General features: G+C 41.8%; 1 protein-coding gene across 1 annotated transcript in view; it reads left to right on the top strand.

The window, feature by feature from the left end:
* The window catches only part of GLP1R (glucagon like peptide 1 receptor), a 54603-nt gene that overhangs the window by 23170 nt on the left and 5278 nt on the right, over nt 1-26155 (top strand). Inside the window, exons 5-10 of the mRNA XM_054022854.1 lie at nt 4257-4363; nt 7781-7934; nt 9566-9725; nt 18999-19059; nt 24011-24080; nt 24857-24945. Coding sequence (XP_053878829.1) covers nt 4257-4363; nt 7781-7934; nt 9566-9725; nt 18999-19059; nt 24011-24080; nt 24857-24945 — 641 coding nt within the window. The remainder of the gene's footprint in view (nt 1-4256; nt 4364-7780; nt 7935-9565; nt 9726-18998; nt 19060-24010; nt 24081-24856; nt 24946-26155) is intronic.

The raw sequence follows: 26155 nt of genomic DNA, 5'->3' as shown, positions 1-26155 counted from the left end.
TAGGAAGGAATAATCAATTTTACAAATACAAAATAGGAAATGACTGCCTAGAAAGGTGTACTGCACAAAAGGAGTTGGGAATTCTAGTGGATCACAAACTAAATATGAGTCAACAATGTAATACTGTCTCAAAATAAAACCACATCATTCTGGGATGTATTAGCAGGAGTGTTGTAAGCAAGACACGAGAAGTCCTGGTAATTCTTCCACCTCTACTCAGCACTGATAAGGCCTCCTGTGGAGTGTTGTGTCCAGTTCTGAATGCCACACTTCAGGATAGATGTGGACAAATTGGAGAAAGTCCAGAAGAGAGCAACAAAAATGATTAAAGATCTAGAAAACATGACCTACAAGGAAAGATTGAAAAAACTGGGTTTGTTTAGTCTGGAGAAGAGAAGACTGAGGGGGGGACATAACAGTCTTCAAGCATGTAAAAACTTCTTATAGAGAGGAAGGTGATACATTTTTCTCCTTAGCCACTGAAGACAGGACAAGAAGTAATGGGCTTAAATTGAGATTTAGGATAGACATTAGGAAAAACTTCTTCTGTAAAGTTAATTAACAAATTGCCTATGGAGGTTGTGGAATCTCCATGGTTTTTAAGAACAGATGAAACAAACAACTGTCAAGGATAGTCTGATGATACTTATTCCTGCCTCCATGCAGAGAACTGGACTAGATGACCTATTGAGGTCCCTTCCAGTTCTACATTTCTTTGATTTATGCTCTTTGTCTACTTTAACTGAACTTGGGCAGCAAAGTTAGACTGGTCAATTACACTTCCTGGCTGTAATGCGTTAGACCTTGGGAGAAGTTAAGAGCTCTCAACATGCTATAGGACTAGCCCTTTGCCTCTGACCTATTTATTGAGTGCACAGTCCCTGTCTCAAGGAGCTCAAGCTCTAGTATAGATACAGACAAACAGTCCAGACATAGGAGATCCCCAAAACTATCATGGGTTCCTATTCTCCCAGAACTCCCTGTTCTGCAATGCCACAACCCTTCATAGGGAGCAGGAAGATTGTAAATTGGAAAGGGCTATGAAAGGGAAGAAAAGAAATTCAACACATCTGAAGGAAAGTTTAGGAAATATAAGCATTCCCCTAAATTGCAGCCCCATCCCTTTTCCCACTCCTTCAAAGCTCTGTGGCATCGAGAGACAGCTTTAGCCTAAGACAGACTGCATGCCTGATCATTTTTAATTCCACTTGCAGTTTAAAGCTTCTTCCTTAACTATATATTGAGAGCTGCCAAATAGACAAATACCTTATGGCAGCACTTGGCCATTTGGTACATAGCTCATTTCCATAAAATACAGTGCTTTGGGGGGGGGCGGGCAATTATGTTAAACCCTAAATACATTGTATCGTCACCTGATATGTAAATAGCTTGTGATTTTTATTTCTATTTTCACTTTAGCAGATGCAGAACTCCTAATTGCCTGCTTTTCAAATATGTTTATGCATTTGTATTAAAGTAGATGGAATATATGGGCTAAAGGTGTTAATATAACCCAGTCACTGTCCAACATTCAACTGTGTTAAAGAAGGTTTGGTTTTGGTTTACAGAGACCTCCGTCTGCTTATTACCCCGGCAAACATATAATTAAAAATCATGTTAACCTCTTATTAAAGATAAAGAAAAGAAGGAAAAACAATTAAGGCATTTGAAATGTAAAGTATTAAGTAAGGCTTTTATTTTAACAACATCCCTTGTTCCCTTTCTCTGTAGCTGGAGAGTGTTTAGAAGGAAAAACCCTCTTGTTTCTAAGACTCTTAGAGAGTATCAGAGATGGTAATAACTGTCCTGGGGAAAAGAGAAGAAGTTAGCTGAGATGGGCTGGAGCTGCTGCTGCTGTTGGGAATCATTAAGAAAGGGATAGATAATAAAACAGAAAATATCATAGTGCCTCTGTATAAATCCCTGGTACGCCCACATCTTGAATATTGCGTGCAGATGTGGTCACCCCATCTCAAAAAAAGATATAATGGAACTGGAAAAGGTTCAGAAAAGGGCAACAAAAATGATTAGGGGTATGGAACAGCTTCCATATGAGGACAGATTAAAAAGACTGGGACTTTTCAGCTTGGAAAGGAGATGACTAAGGGGGGGGATATGATAGAGAGCTAGAAAATCATGACTGGTGTGGAGAAAGTAAATAAGGAATTATTTACACCTTCTCATAATACAAGAACTAGGGGTCACCAAATGAAATTAATAGGCAGCAGGTTTAAACAAACAAAAGGAAGTATTTCTTCACACAATGCACAACCCTTGGAACTTCTTGCCAGAGAATGTTGTGAAGGACAAGACTATAATAGGGTTCAAAAAAGAACTAGATAAATTCATGGAGGATAGGTCCATCTATGGCTTTTAGCCAGAATGGGCAGGGATGATGTCCCCAGCCTCACTTTTGCCAGAAGCTGGGAATGGGCGACAAGGGATGGATAACTTCATGATTGCCCGTTCTGTTCATTCCCTCTGAAGCACCTGGCATTGGTCAATACTGGGCTAGATGGACTTTTGGTCTGACCCAATATGGCCTTTCTTATGATCTATGTTAAAGTCCGATCGATCCTGTTTCATATCAGATGGTGTTTGGGACTCAGCTGGAGTTGGTAAGGGTGGCAGTGTCATCTGAGTCCTTCTCTTGAACCCAGTCTGGTCAAGATATCTCTCAGGATCAGGATGATGAAGGCATGGGGTCCCACAAGGTGAGGAGGAGAGGGGGGTGCTGATGGTAAACCTCACTCCAGTAACCCATTTTTCTCCCCAAAGTCTCTTAAGGACCCACCAAGGGAATGGTGGGTGGAATAGCCTATCCCCTCATGATTTTGTTCACGAATTAGGCCTAGTTTTCAAAACATGAGTTTTGGTTCACTGATTTTTGGTTCCACCCTTTTCTTGATTACAAGGGATGATCTTAACACAATCCTTGAGTTATATTGGTATAACTTTTTGTTTGGACTAATCCAGTCTTTCTGTCTCCCTTTCATACCTTTTCCCATCAGTACGTGTTGTTATAGGTTATTGTGACATCTTATGAACTTTTATGTACTTTTTACAGTTGAGCTCACAATTAAGGTAAATGTTTAGGCCCAATTATCACAACATATATCCAACCACCGAGGGCTTAGTTTGGGTAAAAATCACTGTCATGTTGTGGGCATCCCCCAAACACAAACCCACTAGGAATGTCGGAAGGAGGCTCTGCACAAATATCACAAACTGATAGTGTTTTGCCATCACCCTAAGGTTTGTTTTAATGTAACATCCTCCAAGATGAGAGAGGAGGCATCATGTCCTTTAAACTTTAAACATCAGTTTGGGCTGCGTTGATGTTTCAAACTGTTGAGTCTCAGAAGTTGTGCCAGGCTGTGACCCTGACAAAGTCTCTCCTCCTGGACTAAGCAGTCTTCAAATCCTTCCTTTTAAAACACTCTTATTCCACAAAATCTGTCAGTGATGGCCTCTGCACTCAGTCTGAACCCTCACATGCTGTGCCGTGTGTCTCTGAATGGTTTTATCAATTTCTGAAGCAGGGAGAGTGTTTTCTTTTGTACAGCACAGTGCACAATGCTCAGTAATTGTAGTGTCATCAACCCAAAGTGGAGAAATAAAATAGATAAGTCTTGGAAATAGATTTGTGATTAGAGATGATCCAGAATCAGAATACAGGATCTAAATCCTGCCCCACAACCCAAACATCATGATTCAGGCCTGTCTCTAGCTATTGCATGTGCTACAAAAATCTTTTCTCCTCAAGACATGGACCAAAATTTTCAAACTTGGGTATGAAAGAAGCCACTAAATATGGCATTAAGGAACATGGCTTTAGGCATCCCCGCTTGAAAATGCTGTCTTCAGAATTTATATCTGCTATTGCAGAATTGATGTGTTGATGTGTCTGTCTGCATGGCAATATGGGTAGGAAGGACAGTGTCCTTTGGATTTGGAATTCACTCCCTTCCCCACTCCCTTCTGCCGTGTTCTGTAATAGCCTCGTTTTATTGACTTTCTGGGTTGCTGCAAAGCTTGTGTATTTGAATGGGAAGTTGGGGTGGGATTTTTGTTTGTTTGGGGAATGGGAAAGGTGGAAGATTCTGATTTGTAATGTGTGCCTCTGAGTACCTAATAAAGGGATGGAAAAATAGTAGGTGTCATCAAAGTAGGGTTGGCGGGAAGGTAATGGGGAGATGGGAGAAGAGAAACAGGTCCAATGAGTGCTGTCTTTTGTTTCCTTTTTATGCTGTCAGGACGCACCAGAGGAACAACTCCTATACGTGTCCGTCATCTACACCATTGGATATGCTCTTTCATTCTCTGCCCTGGTAATAGCAACTGCCATCCTTCTTGGATTCAGGTAATCCTGATGCAGCTCAAAGCAGAGTGGAAGCAACCAGGCTGGTCTCCCAGTCTAAACAGCATCAGACTTCGAAACATTCAGCTTCTCCCTTCTACCGTCTCCCCGTTCTGCTCCTTTCATCCTCTCCCCCTTCCCTGCTCCCCTCTGGCACCTTAGCTCTCCCAAACCAATTTAGCTTCTAAACTACTAGGAGTCCTGGTTGAAATATTTTTGTCAAAAATAAAAATGTATCAAAATACGCTTTTGCTGAAGCGGAAATGCTTTGCGGAGGTGTATTGGTTTTGACAAAATTTTCATTGGAAGGGATGAGAGGACAGACTGACTATCATACGCTAGGGTGGTGAGGGGATTGGCATCGGAGGTGGGGAAACCCATGTTCAAGTCCCTGCTGTGCCTGATTCAGAGCAGAGTTTTTCATCCCAGATCAAAATGAGATCAGAATCAGGGACTCGAACCTGCCAGACCAGCCTCCCCACATGAACACCTCAAGGTTTTGATCAGAAAACAGACACTTCAATGCAATTCAATTTTTACCAAAATATTTGAAAGATTTTTGTTCCACTGTGGAACAATTTCCCCCCCAGCCCCGCCAACTGCTAACAGTGCCATGAAACAGAATTGCCATCCTCCTGTCAGCTCTATGTATTAGTTTCTTCTAGGTATGACTCCATCAAATTCTGTGGAAGAGCATAGAAATTAACAGAGTCTGGTGACTAAGAAGCCATTGAAAGGACCCTGGAACATATGTTAGATTGCTTAGGTTTGATCAAAAAAATGCTGGCAGCCTGACCTAGACCATACATCTTTCCATAAATGCACCATGCATGCCTGCTGCAATTTCATTGATTCTAGCCTGGTTTGTCTGAATTTTGGGGATACTGAGCAAGCAGATGCAAATATGGGGGTATTCAGAGTGACCTCTAGAAAATGCAGGAAATGCAGATATTTGATCCTGGTCTATTGTATTTTATCTTTTTTCAGCTGAGAAACATGGGACCAGTGACTGCTCTTTGTGTTCCAAAGAGAGCTTAAAATGACTACCGCTAGTTGAAATTTGTGGGGAAACCCAGAAAGACAAGTTCTGCCTCCGTCAATGCCATAGGAGGATTATGATGATTCACACGTTTAGGCATTAGTACAGTTTAGGGATTCAGAGTCACTGCTCTCTGGCTACCACTAAATCACCCCCACCAAAGATGACTTCTCCCCAGAATTCATAAAAATACTCCTGAGGAGCAATTTATTTTGCTGTTGAAATGGTGCAGATTGAGCCAACATGGCAGGTGTTTTCAAAATCTTTCTGAAGGAGGATGTTCAAAACTCCCAACCACAGTTCCAGTCTCTCCAGCTGAGCACTGTGTTCTGCTGTCAATCCAAGAACAAATAACTTCAATTAATGTGCTAAGTGACAAATGTACTTGCCTTTTGCATCATTTATAAAACTTGAGCACTGTAACATAAGAAAATGAAAAATTGAATGTTAGAGGCTTCACAAAAACATAAAAAAAGGAGCCGTTTTAAAGTCTTTAAATTGCAAAAAATGTTTGTTCAACTTATTCATAATTATCGGGACAAATTCTAGTTATTTAGGACTTAACCCTAAACGTTTGGAAGCATGATTTTTCTTTTTCCTTGGAATTAACATCCACATGTTGTTGGACTCTGACTGCAGCCTCAGCTTCTAACTATCCACAGCAACCTTGCGTGCTTACAGAGCTGGGAGCAGAAACCCGGTTCCAAACCACAGATTTTCCACCTTGAACTAAAGGAAGATCTCTGTTCGCTATAGAATATCCTTTATATTAATTCTAAGGTGCAACCAGCCAACAGGGGGCAACATGCTCACAAACAAGTAGTGTCCAGTCCTGCTCCCACTCTCCCACTGACGTCAAGGGTAGAAACCTTCTATGCTTAGCAATGGAAACAGGATAGTCCCCATACCTCCCATTGAAATCAGTGGGAGCAGTATTGGACACCTAAACTACCCACAATGCAGATAATCAGTAACTGTATTTACTTACAAATTATTTTCTTCATTCACACCTCTCTCTCTCTCTCTCTCTCTCTCTCTATCTATCTATATACCTATATCTATATCTATCTATCTATCTATCTATATATAGTTGGTGTATGAATTTTCAAGCAGATTTAAGAATATGGAAAGTTGAAGGGGTAGCAACAAGCTAGTTTTGAGCTAGAGAGTGACCAAAGTTAAACATGGTTAAATTGTGAAATGACCTGTAACTTAAAAGTGGCTTCATGAATCTTCTTCAAACTTTGCAGAAATATTCTTCTTTGCCTTCTGACGAAATCTAGAAAATTTCAGGCCAAATCTATTTTCCAAGCCAACGTTGCAGAGCTGAAAAATTAGGACTTTAAAATATAGGCGTAACAACTGTTCCTCTATAATGTGCTCAGTATATTTTTCAGAAATAAAAAATAATCACTTCCAGCAGAGCGTAGTTTAATATGAATTTTCCAAGTGGCACTGCCTACTTTCTTGATCCTAGTTGTGAGAATGTCTTTGTTTAAATGGAAAAACAAATTAATAGAGTTCCCCCATCTCTCCCCTCTACAGCATGTGTGTTTCTGCTTACATAGTTTGTCACAAGGCTGAGGGAGGAAATATTAGTGGGAGAACTTTGGTAAAATATTGACAGCACCTCATTGCCGAGTTTCAATCACACAACTCCCGTTTCCTTTGCCCGCCCAAAACACGTTTTGACAGGTAGCAATTTTGTTGTCTGTGCAGCTGGCTATTGAAATTCACGAAGAAGATGATCTTCCGTCATTGTTTTTTATCATCACCACAAAGGTGAAAATCGTGTTTCTTTTAAACTCACGGAAGGCGTTAGTGATCCTCTCAGGATGCTGTTGATGAATGTAGTCTTCTCTTGTTGTCTAAGTGATAATTAATATGTATGATAATTTCCCTTCACGGGGACAGATACTTTAACATAGTCTGCTGCTTTGCTGCACACCAGCACATGAACCCTTCCAAAGTATTCCTGTTGCACTCTTGTTTTCTTTGCTGAAGGATCACTTAAATATTTTAGACACAGCATTATGTAAAAAGTCCAGTCCTTTAGATCCCTCAGCTGTGATCACTGTAATTAAGGTTGTAAATTGTGTTTCATTATAACTCCCTATTTTTCACACACTCCAATTGTTCTGAAATATTAACCTTTTGGGCGGAAATTTTCCAGGTTAGGCTTCTGCCTAAAGGTGAATATTTCTTACAGAGAGTTTCAGATCCCCGCAGCCATTCGCAAGTAATGAGTTTCCAGTGACTCATCTGCATGGGTATCCACTGATTTTTTGAACAGAATCTATCAATTCCTCTCTCATTGATACCCATGGTATCATTGCAGCCTACACACAGTCACTGACTCAGGCTTTGCTTTCTTGTTACAGGCATTTGCACTGCACTAGGAATTACATTCACCTGAATCTCTTCACTTCTTTTATCCTACGTGCTGTATCTGTCTTCATTAAGGATTCTGTGGTGAAGTGGATGTACAAAACAGCTACGCCTGAGCACCAGTGGGAAGGACTCCTATCCTACCAGGTAGGGGCAGGAGTCATGTTGCTTCTGAGGTCAGTGGTCCATCACCTGCATGAAACTTTTGCTTTCTACTGAGGTTTGTCCAAAATATTTTCTTCACTTCCACAGAGTTTTCCTTTGAGTCCCTTGGCACATTTTATACAGTTCTAGTCATGCAATCCCAGTCTTGTTACCTATGAATAATTGCTACCCTGTTGTGTTTCTTGTCCTATTGGAGGTTTGTCCCCATGGGGCAGAGAAAACGTCAAGAGCAGGTTTCCCCCTCCCTCCCCCCTGTATTGGTAAATGCTCCATACCTTCCCCCCCACACACTCCACACTCACCATTTCCAGTGATAACAGAATATTCTGACAGATGTTCCATTGCAACAGGTGACATTGTCCATCCAGTCAGGTGACCCAGTGAGCTGGTCATTCTTGGGGTACTGTATAGTCCTGCTAACTAGGGTGATTTGATTTGAATGCGATCCAAATCTGGGAGGAGCTAAAGTAACATGTCACTTAATCTTTAGTCTGAATATAGAAAGAATGTAAATATTCTGTGATGATGCTGAAACCAGAGAACTGCTTTCTCTCCCCGTTGAGAGCTGGTATGTAAAATGTAACCAAGTTGTGGGAGACAGTGATTTGGAAATTAAATGGGAGTAGATACGTATCTGCTGTGATTCTAGGTCATATGCAGGAGGTTAAAGGCACTGGAAAATGGAAAAATCAGGAAGGTTTTTAATCTCTCTTTGAGCACTGTGATAGGAACCTTAGGCATTTTGCACCTTCCACTGAACGGGGATCACCTGTCGGGACCAGATGGGTGCATCCCACACGATAATCAGTTTCTTGTGATTTGTAACATGCAGACTTCGTGGTGTACTAACAAGCTGATATAAAATCATAAATGTGAGGATTGGCAATGACCTTCTGGATTGTCAGTCAGTCCCTTCCTTCAAGCAGGGAGGACTGAGTACTTCTGCATAGTGTGTAAATAGTGCTGCGTAGTTCAGATTTGTTTCATGATTTGATGGGCAAATGAATTTGTTAACTGAATTTGTTTAGATTCCTGATCGGTTGTAAAATTCAGAGAAATGGCCAAGAGGGTTTTGCAGTCAGATATGATCCATCAGGGCAATACTGCTCTGGTATCACACATCACTTGTCTTTGAAGAATTGGTAGCATTGTGCCGTCAACTGTGTTTTCTGGAATAGTAGAATTCTTATCTGTAGAATATAGTATCTGTGGACCTGAAATTTTTCAGTGACTGATTTCAGTAACTGGAGATGATCTTGTAGCTACTCTTCTCTTCCCTTCTCCTATACTGTACTGGCAAACTATCACTTAAGGTATACACAGGGGAGTATACAGAGCAGTAGATGTGTAAAGAAACAAGGGTAAATGTTCTTTTATACAGTTCTCTGCTTTGGAATTCACCTGCTGTGTTTCTGAAGTACAGTAGCTGACCCTTTGTTATCCCAGTGGTTAGGTGTGATCCATTTAGTCAAGATATTTTTTGACTAGGAAGAGGGGTGTATAGTTAATCCTGTTCTTCTGTTCATGTTACTAGAACTTCTGGGGGGGGGGGTTGTCTCCTTTTTTTCACCACCTCTGCTACATTCACTGACCTGTATTTTCTGCTCTCTCAGGAATCACTCAGCTGCCGCCTGGTTTTTGTGATGATGCAGTATTGTGTGGCTGCAAACTATTACTGGCTGTTGGTGGAAGGCATGTACCTGTACACACTGCTGGTCCTGTCGGTCTTTTCTGAACAGAGAATTTTTCGGCTTTATCTCTGCATTGGCTGGGGTAAGTCAGTCTCTTGTTTTCTTTCTCATATTATCTACTGGTTGCTGAGTGCATTTGCCTACACAGTCACTGTGGTGACTACCCTATCTCACGTTTTGGGACAGGTGAAATAGGAAAAGCTGTCTGTCTACGCATATTCTCTTCTGTACCTGTTGAATTCAAATCCTGCTTCCCATTCCTTTTCTGTTCCTAATATCTGACCTAATGCTTTTAAAATCCTTTATAGATATTACACTATTTTAGTTTCTTATATGAGAGCCTTTAGCTGAAAACAATGACTATGCACAAATTCATACATTAGGCTCCATGGGACATCTATATAACTCCATGAACTCACCGAGACCCTGCAAAATTTACTAACACCTACAAACGGCTATAAACTGGATGATGGGAGCACAATGCTTTACCACTGTATGTTAGTTGCTTGACATGAAAGACCTTTATGCTATATAACTGTAATAAGATGGAACAGGGCAATCAAGAATAGCCCTCATGTCAAGCATCTCACTTTACATAACAGCTGTTTGTCATCTGAAGACAGCAGCACCTCCAGGAAGAAATGCTAGCCACTCCTGGGTGCAAGCGAGTGGATTTCCTTGTACGTACAATGTAAGGTTATGGCTCATGCAATCATAGAATCATAGAATATCAGGGTTGGAAGGGACCTCAGGAAGTCATCTAGTCCAACCCCCTGCTCAAAGCAGGACCAATTCCCAACTAAATCATCCCAGCCAGGACTTTGTCAAGCCTGACCTTAGAAACCTCTAAGGAAGGACATCTATGTGGAATATTATTGGGGCTGCTAAATGAGGGTAATGATAGGTCAGCTCTACTGTATGGGCAGAACAAGTGGTTATCTTCTGGAGAGTGATGGAATGTTCAGTGACTATTGTGCATGAGAGAGATTAGGGGTTGTGATGAGTTGGATAAGTTTCAGTCCCTTGAGCCCGAGCTGTCTGTAGTAGAAATGCTAAAGCTCTGAATCTTTCACTCTCCAACTAAGCTTCTCTTTGTCAAATTAAATAGATTGAGCTCCTTGTGTCTGGCACTGGTAAGGCATGTTTTCTAATTCTTTAACCATTCTTGTGGCTCTTCTATGAACCCTCTCCAATTTATCAACAGTTTTAATTGTGTTACATAGGAACAAAGGACCGGAAGGGATCTCCTGCGTCCCTGAGTGTAGTCCAGTCCTTTGCTATCACAAGCAGCCCAATCATGTACTCCTGTTCATAAATTCATCAAGCTCCATCTTAAAACTAATTAGGTTGTTTGCTCCCACAACTGCTGTTGGAAGACTGCGTTCTTTCCCGTTTTCTGTATTTGCCTTCTGTGAATATGCTAGCAAATGTGGTGACTGGTGAGATTAATATAAATGATCCATTGCAAATTACTAACTTACCTGTATTGAATACACAGTGATATATGAAAGGTGAAAGAGTTCTGGTGTGTTGATGGGAATAAATAAATATGAGGAATAACAAGTCTGCTGGAATGTGCTAGCCAAAAAAGTGCTGCTGAATCCTTTTCTTTACATCTTATATAGTGTGCATACCAACAGCACCTACATGCTGTGTAATCATTATTAAAATCATACATAGCTCAAATCCTATGAGCAGCCCTGCCCCTTATAAAACTTTTATAAGGCATCCAACTCATCAGGGAGCAAAACAGAACAGAAATAAAAACAAAATTATATTCTGCAAAAATGCCAAAAATCCTCTATAAGAAATAGTTGTGTGTGTGTGTGTGGGGGGGTGTATTTTGTCTGAAAAATGTCTGCTTGCAGTTCAGCCTCTGGCAAGAACAAAAGATGAAAATGATGAAGAAAAACGACACAGTCCTGTTTGTTCTCCCTCATCTTTCAACTACTGTCAATTTATTTAATTTTTGAGTTTGTGAAAATTACTGGCAATGCCAAAGTTTGGCATTCAATGTCTAGGCATCATCCACGCCTCCTGCCAGCATTGTTGACTCCTAACCTGCAGAATACCTTACTATTCCAACCCTGGGTACTTGCACAAAACACTGCTAATGCACCTTCATTCTCAAATATAGCCGCCTCTACTACTCCTATCCTGGGAAGTGCCCTCAGAAGTGTTTATAACTCGTTCCTACATCAGACTTAACGATTGTGAATGTAACTACTGGCAAAATGAAGCAAGAATAGCTTTTCTTCCTGTCTCTCTGCCTTGCTCATTATTCTTTCTTCATGAATATGTAACCCTGGTTCAGGTCTCTTTATGCCATGAATGCTCAGAAGGTCTTCTGAGTAGACTGATTTTTCTCAGTGTAATGTTCATGTTTGCTCCAACGAGACAAGATGTTCCTGTTCTAAGTGAAAGAGTCCTGTAGCTTGACATAGTTTATCAGTTGTTTAAAAAAATCACCTTAGCAACAGAAAGGAACTAGTGGATTAAAAAAAAAATAGAAGTGACGTGTGTTCAGTTGCTAGTGCCTCATGTCATCCATCTAACAATGGGAAGTTATGGACATGGGTCATAGACATGCAAAGGCCTTGAGGACGAAGATCTCAAAGGTTGCCATTATCTAGCAGTACAGTACACATTGCACCTGATAAAGCTGAACCAAAAAACAAGCACCTGCTGGTTTTTATCAGAGCTGGTTAAATAATTGATTTGCTACTCCACTAATTTGTTCACCACTCGCCATTGTTAAATGAATGTTTTTACCTCAAATTTCGGTTTGTTGTGAATATTTGTTTATAACTAAAAAAAAAAGAGAGGTAGTTAATAATTATAATTGAGCCATGTGATTGGTCACAGAAGCCTCACGGTATTGTTTCTGCTTCCTGGTTGGATAACACTATTTTTTCTGTGTGTGATCTCATGTATATAGGTTTGAGCTTCTCCCAGACATCCACATGAACAGAACCATTGGAGTGTTTATGAGCAATCACTGAATCCAGCTCGCTGGTTTTGTTCCCCTGAATGTTTGCAAATACTCGTTGTTGTTTTTTTTTGCCGTATTTGCTCTGCTGTAGTTCTTGTGCTTGGCAAGTGCTGTGCATGAAGTCACAGAACAAACAAGAGCTAAATAGGCTAGGCCAAATTCATCCTCATGTATATGAAGATAAAGGAATTTACACCCTAGATAAATTTGACTGGCACTGTAGGCGCTGATCCTAGTGTAAATTGTTGTAGTTGTAAATTGTTGTAGTGGATCTGGCCCAGATTTTAGGCCTAAATGCTGAGCTTTGTTAAAATTTGTCATAAGCTGGGCAGCAGCAGCTGACAAACACACATTGTTCCCGGAGATGTACTTACATGAGTCCGTGATGATGATTTGAAACCCATGCAATTTCTGGGTGATGATAATAAAAAGGTGGTTGTTAAATCCAAACTACCATGTTTGTTTAGTTTCTGTTCAAAATGTGGGGGGTGAAACTGCTGTCCAAATGGGGCGAAAAAAGCAATCTCAGGGGGTGTTTCTCTGTTGTGCCTCTTGGCAAGTTTAACAAATAACAGGGAGTAAAATGCTAAATTACAAAATATTTTAAAAGACTTTTTCCAAGTACATGTTAGCTAAAGGTTCATAATTGACTATTCTGTAGCTGGATTATTATTTTTACTATTATTATTTATTAGGATATGCTCCATTCACGTCAATGCAGATTTGAGTTTATTTTTCTTTGACTGTAGAAATAAGTAATTGATTTTTAAAAATTCTGTTCAGTTTATTTTTATAAAACAAATACCCATATAGCAAAACTGGAAAAAATGTCAAACCTTTCCTGAATGATGTAAATAAAATAATGCAAGGCAAATTTTCACCCCGTTTCACAAATTGGGAGTCATTTATGTGAACATCACTTTTATATTCACAGGATTCCACAAGAGGCCCTGGATTTTTTGTCAGGAATCTCCATTTTTTTTTATGGCTAGGTCCTTGTAGAAAATAGTGGGGAAAGTGGAATATGTGGAGAGGGCAGTGTTATATTTTTGCTTGTTTCCATGAATTGTTATTGATTGTATTACCTTAGCACCAAGAAGCTCCAGTCATGGACCAGAACCCCATTGTGCTAGGTGTTGTACAAACACAGAACAAAAAGACAGGTTTCAGAGTAGCAGCCGTGTTAGTCTGTATCTGCAAAAAGAACAGGAGTACTTGTGGCACCTTAGAGACTAACAAATTGATTAGAGCATAAGCTTTCGTGGACTACAGCCCACTTCTTAGCATCCACAAGTACTCCTGTTCTTTTTACAGACCAAAAAGACAGTCCTGACCCCAACGGGCTTACGGTCTGAGTTATGCAAAACGTTTTGTGATTTCACACATGCACGCATGTACTGTATTGTGCATGCTATGTAAACCAAAGCCCACATCTTCCCCTTGTCGCTACCATGTGCAAAGCTGCTAGAAAAATTATACTGTATCCAGAACAAAAGCAATAGCAACAACAAAAGAACTCTCTGATGGGCCATATTGGGCAAATGGCGGGGCAGGTAGATGAGTTACTCCCTTCAGTCTAGAAGGCAGCACAGCTATAGCTAAGCAAAATATTGACTCAGAAGCAGCAGGCTCATTTGCAGCGGAAAAGAGAATGTTGTTGCTATTTATTTCTGATACCGCCCACAATGAGCTGAATGCTCCACAGATGTAAGAGCCCCAAAGCACTCTTGCTCCACCAGAGACAATGGGATGCAGGGGGAAAGGAACACCAAATGTAAAGTGGTCATGGTGATGATGACACATTGGTATTTTTTGTTTGTTTTTTGTTTCTTAAAATACATAGTTTATTCCTAGTTACAGCATTCAAGGCAGCAAGACATTGTTGTTTTAGTCCGAGTCTGAGGCCTTGGCTACACTTACCAGGTAGTTCGACGGCTGGAAATCGAAGTTCTGGGTTCGACTTATCGCGTCTAGTCTGGACGCGATAAGTCGAACCCGGAAGTGCTCGCCGTCGACTGCGGTACTCCAGCTCGGCGAGAGGAGTACCGCGGAGTCGACGGGGGAGCCTGCCTGCCGCGTGTGGACCAAGGTAAGTTCGAACTAAGGTACTTCGACTTCAGCTACGTTATTCACGTAGCTGAAGTTGCGTACCTTAGTTCGAATTGGGGGGGGTAGTGTAGACCAAGCCTGAGAGAGCAGACACTGAACCCAACTCACCCCGACCAACTACATCAGCACCGTATAAAATAGTCTATGAGAACAGCAGATTACACTTCAACCCATCCATACGCCCACCAGCAGCTACTGGAACAGGGAACTTTTTACATTCAGAAGAGGAGGAAAATGATGATGCCTGAGCAACATCCCACAATTGCAATGTGCAGGGAGAATGATACAATGAGGCAATTAGCAGCACTAAAGACTAACAGGAATATATTAATAAAAAGCCAAACAGATTCTCTGAGCTCCTGCAGCAATTTTACACCCAGCTGTGCTCACAGCAGGGAAGCTGCCATTCAGAAAAGCTGACAACCCAAACCTACTCCAAGGAAGAAAGAGCTGCAGGAATGAAGCTATCAGTGTCTAAAGCCAGATTGCACGGAAGATCAGTTTGGAAGAGATCCAGGAAGAACACTTTCTTTCAAAGTCTTATATAGACTCAGTGTAGCAATTAGATGTGTTTGTTCCATTAGGCATTTCCTTTTTAACTTGCTTCTTCAAGTAAAAGACTTTGTTAGAACCGGGGATATCAAGAGCCTTATTAAAAATACTGCAGCATTCTATAATAGCAGCCGCAAGCCCTGCAGTACATACCGCTGCTGCATTTTGGACCATTGCTCTTGTTGCTTCAGGCTTTCCAACCAGATTAGGGGATTTAGACACACTGAAGTTTTGTGTGTCTAAATCCCCTGGTTGACTTTGAAACTGTCAGCCACTGTTTATTTTTTCTCTACACAGAGTAATTGGAAACTTATATCAGAAGGGCCTTTATTTTAGATTAAGGGCATGGCTACACTGAAAAGCCTGCTGTGGCCAGGGAAGAGGTGCTATGGCAGAACTGTGTGTGGAGCCCAGGAATAGAATAGCTGGGGTGGGTGGGAATGTCGGGCTGAAAGTGCATTGGTGGAACTGTGTGAAAGAAGCTTTCCTAGCTTACAGCGCTTAGCATAATGGTACCTGCTTCGTTACTGGGGTTCCTAGGCTATATTGTAATATAAATAAACAACAATAATACTCAACCCAGTGTTATAAACCCCTCAGTTTCATGAGCACCAAATTGATGGAAACAGTTCAGAAAGAAAAATTAACTGTCAAATGTGGCTCAAATTATGAGGTCTATTTTTGGAGAAAAACTTTTGGGTCTGTAGCAATGCAGATGTAAAGTGTAACCATGAATCTAATAAAAGATACCATTGATCTTGTTATCTCCTTTTTAATATAATTTGCAGTCATCTTATCCTGTGGCTGCCACTTAAAAAATCATAACATTAGAGATACCATAGTTTTCCCTCTGAATTGAGAATAGATGGTTGGTAAATGTTGATTTGCTTCCATGGTGTACTGTGATGAATGTAATCTTAGAAATGTGTGGATAGAATTAAAGATCTGCAACTTCTAGATCCCTGATCCCAACGGACATATTGGGGAAAAGGAGAGGGAGAAAAAGATGTGTTCCCTTTGCTAATATATTACCAAGCCCTGAACTCACTTTGACATCTTTTCTTAGTCTAGCCAAACCACTATACATATACCAAAATACATCATGGGTTTGTTTGACAAGGAAAACCTCTCCATTGGGTAGAGGTTTCTAAATCATGTGAAGTTAGGATTTCCCTCCTATGAACATGCATTCTTGGTACATTACACAAAAGTTACCCTAGACTGAGTCTTCGAGCAAACCACACATGCTTGGGGCGTGTCTAGACTAACATTCACAATCATGTAAATTAACTCAAGTTAATTAACAATCAAGACCAGGATCACAAACTCTTGTCCAGACAAAGCCTTTGTGATCTTTGAAAACGAATTCATTTAGGAGATGCTGAAGACAATACTGTTTTTCTGTGCTATAAATCACAAGAGAGGCATTGCTTCAGATTATACAGTCCATTGTAAACTGGATTTATGTGGATTAAGTAATGTCGTGGGGACATACCCTGACTAGATCCCTGACCAGGACGTTGGAACAATAAGAGACTCTATCCCTCATAGCCCTGCTACTCCGAGAGTATGTCCCAGATTATATACTGAGTTTAGCACTTCCTGGAACAGAACTTTTGAAGTTTGGTCAGCGCTGCATGTATATCCAAGCAGTACAGACAATATCAATTAAAACTCATAAATTTCCACAATACTGTCAAGTGTCAGGGCCTTGGATTAAAGTGCAGTGACATGGGACATGACTGATGTAGCAGCACTGGATAGCAACTGGAAGGAGGAGGAGGAGATGCCAATCACCATGTTACCTTTAATTAATTGAGTACTTTCTAATCAGAATTCTGAAGTGGTTCAGTAATGACAGGCTTTGTCTAGTTTGGCCCTTTTAAAATGTATCACTAATAATTTGAATCTCACTGAATCAAAAAATCAAAATCAAGTAATGCAATTAAATATGGAGAGATTTCTGATGTATCCAAGCTATGAAGATCTCCACAAATCATAGCACTTATCACTCTAAACATCTGTTCCTTTACTGAAATATATCTTGTTCTCTGAGTGTTTGTTTCATCTTGTAAATTTCATATTAGGGTGACTTTTAATCCAGCCTTAATTCCCTGCAAAGTCAAGAAGGGAAAAATTCAAAGTCTAATTTAATAGCTTCCATGAATCAAAGACTCATTTGGGATTGAAAGTGATCTGCAGTGGGTCGCCTAAGCCACTTCCTAGGCATCATAGCACAACTGGGGGCTTGTCTATCTGGCCCTGCAGTTCAGACAGTGGGGGTGTTAATTGCATCGCACCCTAGCGTGCGTCGTCGCAACTCCCCTATATGAATGCTGTGGGTGCAAACTAACAGGTACCTAACTTACATTAATGCAAACCAGGTACCTTGAGTTTGTGCCCTCAGCGTCCATAAGGGGAAGTTACAGGGCAGCACTTTAGTGCACTCTGTAATTCACCCCCCTGCAGTCTGGGAGGTGCTCTATAGCCCAAACTGTGGGACCACATAGACCGTTCTCACTAACCCATCCTGATAGATGCCCACACAATCTCAGGATTGAATACCTCCAGTGATGGTGATTTGGCAACCTCCCCCTGGCCGGCTCACTCCATTGTCCTTATGATTACTCTAGTTATAAAACGCTTCAGAAAGTTTCCTTGCTACTGCTGCTGCCTGTTACTTCTCATTCTGTCCTTACTATCAAGGGAAGGTTTGTCTCTTTGTAACAGCCTGCTCTCCTGGGTGGCTGGGAAAGAATACAGTACAACACAACTGAAAGTTATTACAGCATAGTTCACATTGCAGATACTGTTTTGAGATTTCCAGACCACTGCGGATCATAACACTTATTACTCTCCCCCCATACACACCTTTAAATACACTCCATGGATTATACACCACCTTACTTGGCACTAATGTGGGTAAAGAACCTGAAAGGGTGTGCAGGGAGGGACAGATTCACAGAGAAATTATGGAAATGTGACACCTTGTTCATTCTTGGGACTGTGTTTCATCCCTCTTTGCCTAATGAAACATTCCCCCCTTTGCATTGTTTCTGGACATTTCCGGCACTATCAGTTGACAGATGCACTTTTTATGTGTATATTTAGATGTGGGTAAATATAATGCAAGTGAAAGGTGTTGGATTGATGGCCCTTGAGTCTTAATAACAGCACTGCAAGCTTCCCCAAGAAAACACCTCCCACTCGGTATTCACTCTGGCCTAGGGTGACCAGACAGCAAATGTGAAAAATCGGGACAGAGGGTGAGGGGTAATCGGAGCCTATATAAGAACAAGACCCCAAAATCAGGACTGTCCCTATAAAGTCGGGACATCTGGTCACCCTACTCTGACCTAGCGGGAGCTCCCAAATTCGGTCTCCGTGGCCCATTCAATGAAAGCTGCCAACAAGAGGTCCAAATTAGTGCCAGTTTTGGAGGTGGTTTTTGTCACACGAACACCTGTCCACTCGGAACTAGACTGATCCCCCTAACTCATTTTATATAAGCCACTAAATAGCTGCACGATGATAACTTAGCAGCATTGCTGACCTGGAACAGTGATGAGTAGGTACACTGGATGGGAGCTGCAACCCTGTCACTGGCTAATTATGTTGCTCTTAAGTCATATGAGGTTTTAGTCCTTCCTGCTCTTCCTTGTTTCTGATTGTCAGTATCTATCTTGTCTCCTCTCTTCTCAGGTGTACCAATGCTGTTTGTTATCCCCTGGGGAATTGTCAAGTACCTCTATGAAGATGAGGGGTTGGTTCAGTTCTAATATCTAGCTGATATTTCATTTGTGGGGCATGTGTGTTGGGGGGGTCATTTTTGGTTTGGTTTGATTGCGTTGGCAATGGCTGATGTGCTGAAATCCCATGTAGTTGCTTGTGTTGTGTATGAAGCTCTTGCATAACATTTCTGAAAGGCACACAAGCTCATTCCTGGTCAGAATTCCCCATATGTCTGTTTATCTGTTCCTCTGCAGGTCAAAGAGAGGTACATTTGTATCTGTTTTTCAGCAGCTACAATATCCATTGTAGAGGTCGTCATACCTGATCAGACTATCTTTGATAGTCTGCCTCTGGCAATAGCCTCTCCAGGATGCTTCAGAGGAAGGCAAAAACCTCCCACAATGTTCTCTGCTTGTGTTATTCCTTCCTGACCCCTGTAGTGATCAGCTTATGCATTGCAGCAGAGATCTGATTATCCATTCTTGTCTTAGCTTCTATTATTCAGTCCTTTATAAAATACAGCCATGTTGTCTATCTGGCTGCCCTTGCATTGCAGAGAATTGCACAGGTTGACTACATTGCATAAGGAAATGCTGTAGAACTTGAAATAATTGTTTTCTGTTAACTTTCACTGTAGCTGCTGATTTTGAAAAATCAGTGGCATCATTTAATTTTACCAAAGTTTATTTCTAGCAACAGGCTAGTAGCAGCTTTCCTCTAATAGGGACTGGCTGGGAGCATGGAAATAATGTGATGCATGGCCAACGTCTTTTGTGCTGATCAACAGTTCTACGCTATTTATTTTTTATTCTGCTTACTGCCCTTTGGGCCCTGTTGCCACTCAGTGTACCCTCCCCGCTGCACCTTCCTAGAAAACTTTGTTTAAACACAGTCCTTTGCTAGACAGGTACCAATATGGTGTGAAAATTCACTGTAGTTGGGCCCAACATTGTATCAACTCTCCCCTTGACCGAGTATTCAAGGGATGGGATATCAGGAATCAGTTTTTATTTGTCTTTCATAATACAAAATGGTTTGCTCAAGTCACCTCTAACTCTTCTCCTTTCCAGGCTAAAATAATCCTAGGGTTTTCTGACTGTTCTGTCCAGGTCTGTGTCAACTATATTCTGTAATAAGACCTTGGCTCCAATGATCCGTTGCAAGTTTTGTCCAGATGATCAGTATAGCTTTAAAGAACTTGAACGGCCAGCGCTCCTCAGGCCTATCTTTCTGTTGGTGTGGAAAATGTATTCAAAGTGCTCTCCCTCAGCCTTCTGCATTATGCAATGCTCAGAGCTGACTTATGATTTCTATTAAAGAAAACTGTTGCTTGCTGCCTTCAGCAGACCCTAAAAGGGACAATTTTTGCATCTTATTAGGTTTTCTAAATCTTGTATAAATATTTGTAAAATACTGCAATAAATCACCTTGTGCAGCTTCCTCTCTGAAGGGCAAGATTTCTATGCCTCGGGCCTCAGCGTGGCATTTGTTAGTGCATCTAGGGATATCTTTCATGCCATTTGCCATAGTGCTGCCACTGTGGATGTGCAGAAGGCTGTAAATTTCATTTGTGACTCAACTATCTCCCCAGTTATGAGGCATAACTCGAAATAAATAAGGTCAGGGCTACAATGGCTCAATGTTCTAGGCAATCCTGAGAATGTAACCACTCAGAATAAAGGATTGTAGCCTGCAAGGACAGGAGATCTACTTGCAAACTATCTCCTTCCCGCCTGACCAGGATTGCCACAATTGTGGCTACAAATGTGAAGTTCCTCTAAAAACTGCCATTCATTAAAAAGAATTGCTCTATTAAAAGAAGACATTTTCAACTCCCGTTTTTTAAAATCTATCTCCGTTTTTGTGGGTCCAATTATATGTGGGTGGAAGTGAAGACAGGTTATGTTTCTTAATTATAGGAATGCACCCACAAATCTGGTACTTACATTCATCCCACACACCCACATCTGCACCATCAGTTAATTGCGGATGCAAAATGCAGGGACTGGGTTGCAGCTTTTTTAAAAATCAGACTGTTCAGTTGCACCAAACCAAGACAAAAGTGCATTGAAGATTTTTTTTTTTTTAGGAATATAAACTTGGGACGCAAAAGCAGAGTTTTTACAGCGATATTCGGTTAATTGGATCACTTCCCCACTAGGGACCAAATGCTGTGAGTTGCTAAACGTGGTCTGAGAGGCGGTGAGCATACTCAGTTGCCAGTGAATAGATCCAAGTCACAATAGATGTTAATGTTTCTATTACTCTAACAACTCCAGAAAGTACAAATAGACAAGAAATCACGTACAGATGTCAGTTTTATTTTCTGGACACTTTAATTGTGCTGGTACACTAATTGCACTGTAATGGTGTTTTTATTGCATGAATCTGTATAAATTTAAAAATAGTGAAAGCTGATCTGTGCTGTGGAAACCAATTTAATGCACGTATAAATGTAGCAGAGTTAATGTAAAGAACCATATCTCAGTCTTTGTCATTACTAGGAACCTTAAAAATTGTCTCTATCTACTGCAGCTACTCAGAAATTAAAACTCTGCTTCCAGCCATGCCTGTTATCTAGCATGTCTCAGAAGTATCCACATAAAATTAATTATAAAGGCTACATGAAGTTGGTTCCCACTCACGCATGCCAATGAAGTGGTTCTCCCATTCACCTAGTTCCAGTTAAGCTGCACTGACTATTCACAAAATATACACTTGCTATTCATCAGTGGCTAAAGTACTGTAGAACAGGGTCTGGTGGTAGAATATATTTGTTGTGTGCACCAAAATGAAATATAGTTGAAAAACAGCAGAGACCTGTTACCCCTGCCAGATATGGACATTTGTGATGCTACAAGCTTAGCTGCTTCACTTTTCTAGGTGGTATTTTAAGGTCTCCATCACTGTAACGTCTAGGTGCAACTGCATCTCTTCTGGTTTGTTAGGATCTCCAGGGTTAAAGCTGAAGCTAGCTTTCCCATTACAAGTCTCCTTTTCTTACCCCCACTAATACCACCCAGGATGTAATTGGCATGTTCTTATGCCAGGGATAAGTGAAGTGGCTAATGCAGGGTGAACAGATTACTGTAGTTTTTGGCAGCTGAGACTTGAAAAGAAATCAAATGTAATGAATCTTTTGGGAAATTTTTTTACTCTCTCTATGGCTTGTCATAGCTCAAAAACAGATATGGTGTAGAAACACCGTGTTTTAATCTGTTGGGTTTGATAAGAACTGGTGCCTTTTAATAATGTTGAATGGTTCGATAGGAGATTAATAAAGTTATTAACTCCAGTTTATGCAAATGTTAGGAATCCTGCATGCTACTTGTTCATAACTTTCTCTTTAAAATGTCTTTGGGACTGAAACATATATTGAAAGAACTGGACGTGCCCTTTGTCCTGATCTCCATTAAATAGCCCAGGTCGGAGGGAGTGAATAGGCGCTTTTTAAATATACACCTCTACCCGATATAATGTGACCCGATAGAACACAAATTCGGATATACCGTGGTAAAGCAGTTCTCCGGGGGGGCAGGGCTGCGTGCTCCGGTGGATCAAAGCAAGTTCGATATAACGTGGTTTCACCTATAATGCAGTAAGATTTTTTTGGCTCCTGAGGACAGCGTTCTATCGGGGTAGAGATGTAGATGCTTAATCTTAACACTGAGATGGGGGGGAAGTGAGAGAGAGGCAGGAAATCTGACAAACGCAACGCAGTTCCCTTCTATAGCAGCGGTTCTCAAACTTTTTAGCAACCCAATGGCCGACTTTTTTTATTTAATTTTTAATTTTTGCGCCCCCCCTCCCGCTCAGCCCCAGGCCCCACACCCACCCCACCTCTTCACGCCCCCCGCTCACTCCATTCCCCCCTCCCTCCGTCGCTTACTCTCCCCCACCCTCACTCACTTTCACAAGGCTGGGGCAGGGACTTGGGGTGCAGGAGGGGGTGCGGGCTCTGGGAGGGAATTTGGGTGCAGGAGGGGGTTTGGGGAGCAGGCTCTAGGAGGGTGTTTGGGTGCAGGCTCTGGGCTAGGGCAGGGGATTGGGGTGTGGGCTCCAGCTGGGCGGCGCTTACCTTGGGCAGCTCCTAAAAGTGACTGGCACATCTATCTGACAGTGGCTCCTAGGTGGGGGTCAGGGAGTGTCTGCACACTGCCCCTGCCTGCAGGCACCACCCCTGCAGCTCCCATTGGCTGCAGTTCCCGGCCAATGGGAGCTGTGGAGTTGGCGCTCAGGGTGCAGGCAGTGCGGAGAAAGTCCCTGCCTCCCCCCCCCCCCCCCGCTACACCCTCCCCACCGGGGATGCAGAGATATGCCAGCCGCTTCTGGGAGCCACACGGAGCCAGGGCAGGCAGGAAGCCTGCCTTAGCCTCACTGCGCCATTGGTCTTCTAGCTCCTAAAATTGCTGTTTGGTTTCAGTAGCCTCCGGGAGATAGAGGAAGAAGGAGGAGAAGGAGTTGAGGGAGGGAGAGGAGTTGATCAGTTGGGCCGCGGACCCCCGTTTTGAGATGCGCTGTTGTATAGGATATTCATAAACAACCAAGTAACAAGAAGACTTGACTTTGGCACTTTTAAGATTTAATTAAAAAAAAAAGTGTTGAATGGAAAGATGAGGGTAGCTACCATGCAGCAAAATATTAGATTTTTAACAAATTCCTGCTCAGCCAGATGACATATTTGGACCATGGATTGAATGCTGTAAATCTTCACAATGATAGAAAATTATGTAGGAGGATTAGTCACCAGAGTGCAAGAGAGACAGGCTAACAGCATCCCGTTGGGTGCTGTAATTTAGTGTGAGGCATTCAGATGTTTCTAAGAACCACAAGTAGTTGCATCTGTTTCTATGTCAGCATGATGTGCCTTTCTGGTATCTAGTTCTCATCATCTGCACTGCTGAGACGTGATGAGAGAGAAGAGACTTCATGCATATACTTAGCTTTTTGTGTTGTGTTTAACCTCCCTGCTGCCTCTCCAGTTGCTGGACCAGAAACCAAAACATGAATTACTGGCTGATCATCAGACTGCCCATTCTAATCGCCATTGGGGTGAGTGACCAGGAGCAGATACAGGGATTCAGCATACATGTAATGAGACAGATAGAGAGACCAGAGCATTCAATGCTGGAGGACACACTTTAGCTAACAAAGCTACTATACAGCAGCTCTGCTCTTCACATGTAATAATGGGGAGGAAACTACAAGGGGGGCGTTGGGAGCCAAAGCTGAGAGATTGTTATGGTTGGATGGGTTAATGGTAGAGACAAAATGTGAGAGTTCATATGAAAGATGTACTGGTGATGCCCACTGGCCACTGTCCTATAGGAAAACTGGGGAGTTCTTGGTCCTCACTTCAGTTCAGAAACACAATCATGTGAAACCAATTCTGTTTCTGACCGAAAACACAGTGCCAGACACCTAGCTACAGCAAAATGACAAATTCCATGGTATTTTAGAAAAATGCCAAATACCTCGGTCACAGAATTCTGGAAACCACAGGGCACGTATTGGGATGAATAGGAGAGTTTATACCACTTAGAAATCCTGATTCCAGCTGTCTGCAGACTCAGGCAGGCATCACTTCTTTGATTTATGCTCAGTTTACATATTAAGGGTGAACTATCCAATTGTAAAAGCTAGAAACAGATTCTGGAGCATGGTTCTGTGGCAAGAGCTGAATTCCATAGCAAATTCTGCAGCTGCAGAATCGTGGAATACACAGCGCCCTGTCTATAGACACCTTGACACAATGTATGTTCATCCATGTCTTGTCTTGCACATATACTTCCTGATGACAATGTCAGCTGCTTCTTTCTTTTCTCCAGGTGAATTTCCTGATCTTTATCAGAGTTATATGCATCATCATTTCCAAGCTGCAAGCAAATCTGATGTGCAAAACTGACACAAAATGCAGGTAAGTTATTTGGTGAGCTAGCACTTGCTGTTCTTTTTGAAAAGGGAGACACAAGCAGGAGTGGAGTGCCATAGGAGATTAAAGATTTCAGGCACTGGGTGGTATGTAGAAAGCATTGCACATAACTATGATAGTCCAGAACAACTGACCACAGATGAAGCCCACTGGTGGGTACAGAGCTTATGGTAAACCTGCCCTATCAATGCCTTTGTTGTACCTGCTCTATGGATTAAACGGAGGACTTGGTCTTCTGCAGCTGTCAATCCAGAATCTACCATGAGCACTGAGGGGGAAAAAAATCCACTAGGCAATTATTTTTAAGAAACAGAGAAAAATACTGTTGTCCTTGTTTCCATCACTGCTCTTACTTCTCCTCTCCACTAGTTACTGTGCCCTCTTATCATGACCTATGTGTCCTCAATTTTCTGAGCATTTGTGTGACTTTTCGTCTGGTACAGTATGTGAAGCTTACAGCATGAGTTTAATTTTTACCTTGCAGACTTCTTTGAATGTGGACTGTTTGTGGCTCACCTGGACAGCTGTTCACACGACCAACATTCATGGGCCTATTCTTCATCCCTTGGTTTCTGAGTCTTTGGGGCTTTGATTCTTCCCCCAGATTAATCTTGGGAAGCACACAAACTTGTCCCACCTAATGATGTGCATATCATGATACTGCATTGGTGCGTGACAGCTTGGGTCATCACAATACCCTGTGACCCACTGTCGTCATGTTTTGGTGGAACAGTATGATGTCTTGATGCAGCATCATGACGCTCTATTCAAGGGCCCAAAACAAGGACCCAGCCCCCCACTAGTCTGGATTTGCCCTGGTATGTCACAGACCCCTTAATAGTAGGACCCTCACCTCCACTTAGAGAGGACTCTCTAAACATTGATATGATGGGGGCTAAGTCTAGCACCAAGGGAACATTAAAGACCTTGCCCTTTCTAATCACGTTTTGTTCTCTCTGTTATAACAGTTCACCATAGCAATCGCTAATCTCCTTCTGTGCTGCCAGCCTGTCTTTGCACATGAAATCATGGCTGTCTAATGGGTATTTGGTGCTCAGCATGGGAGAAGGGACTTATTTTGGAGGATTAAGAGAGATAAGATGGATATGTGGGTCCACATTATCTCTCACTATCACAACCTCTGTGACCCTCATGATAGGGAGGTTTATGGATCCTGAACTTTGATACAGTGGAG

Source organism: Malaclemys terrapin, chromosome 3 (genome assembly GCF_027887155.1).
Source record: "Malaclemys terrapin pileata isolate rMalTer1 chromosome 3, rMalTer1.hap1, whole genome shotgun sequence".
Taxonomy (NCBI): domain Eukaryota; kingdom Metazoa; phylum Chordata; order Testudines; family Emydidae; genus Malaclemys; species Malaclemys terrapin.
The sequence above is the reverse complement of the archived record's forward strand: the minus strand, read 5'-3'. Positions and strand labels throughout refer to the sequence as shown.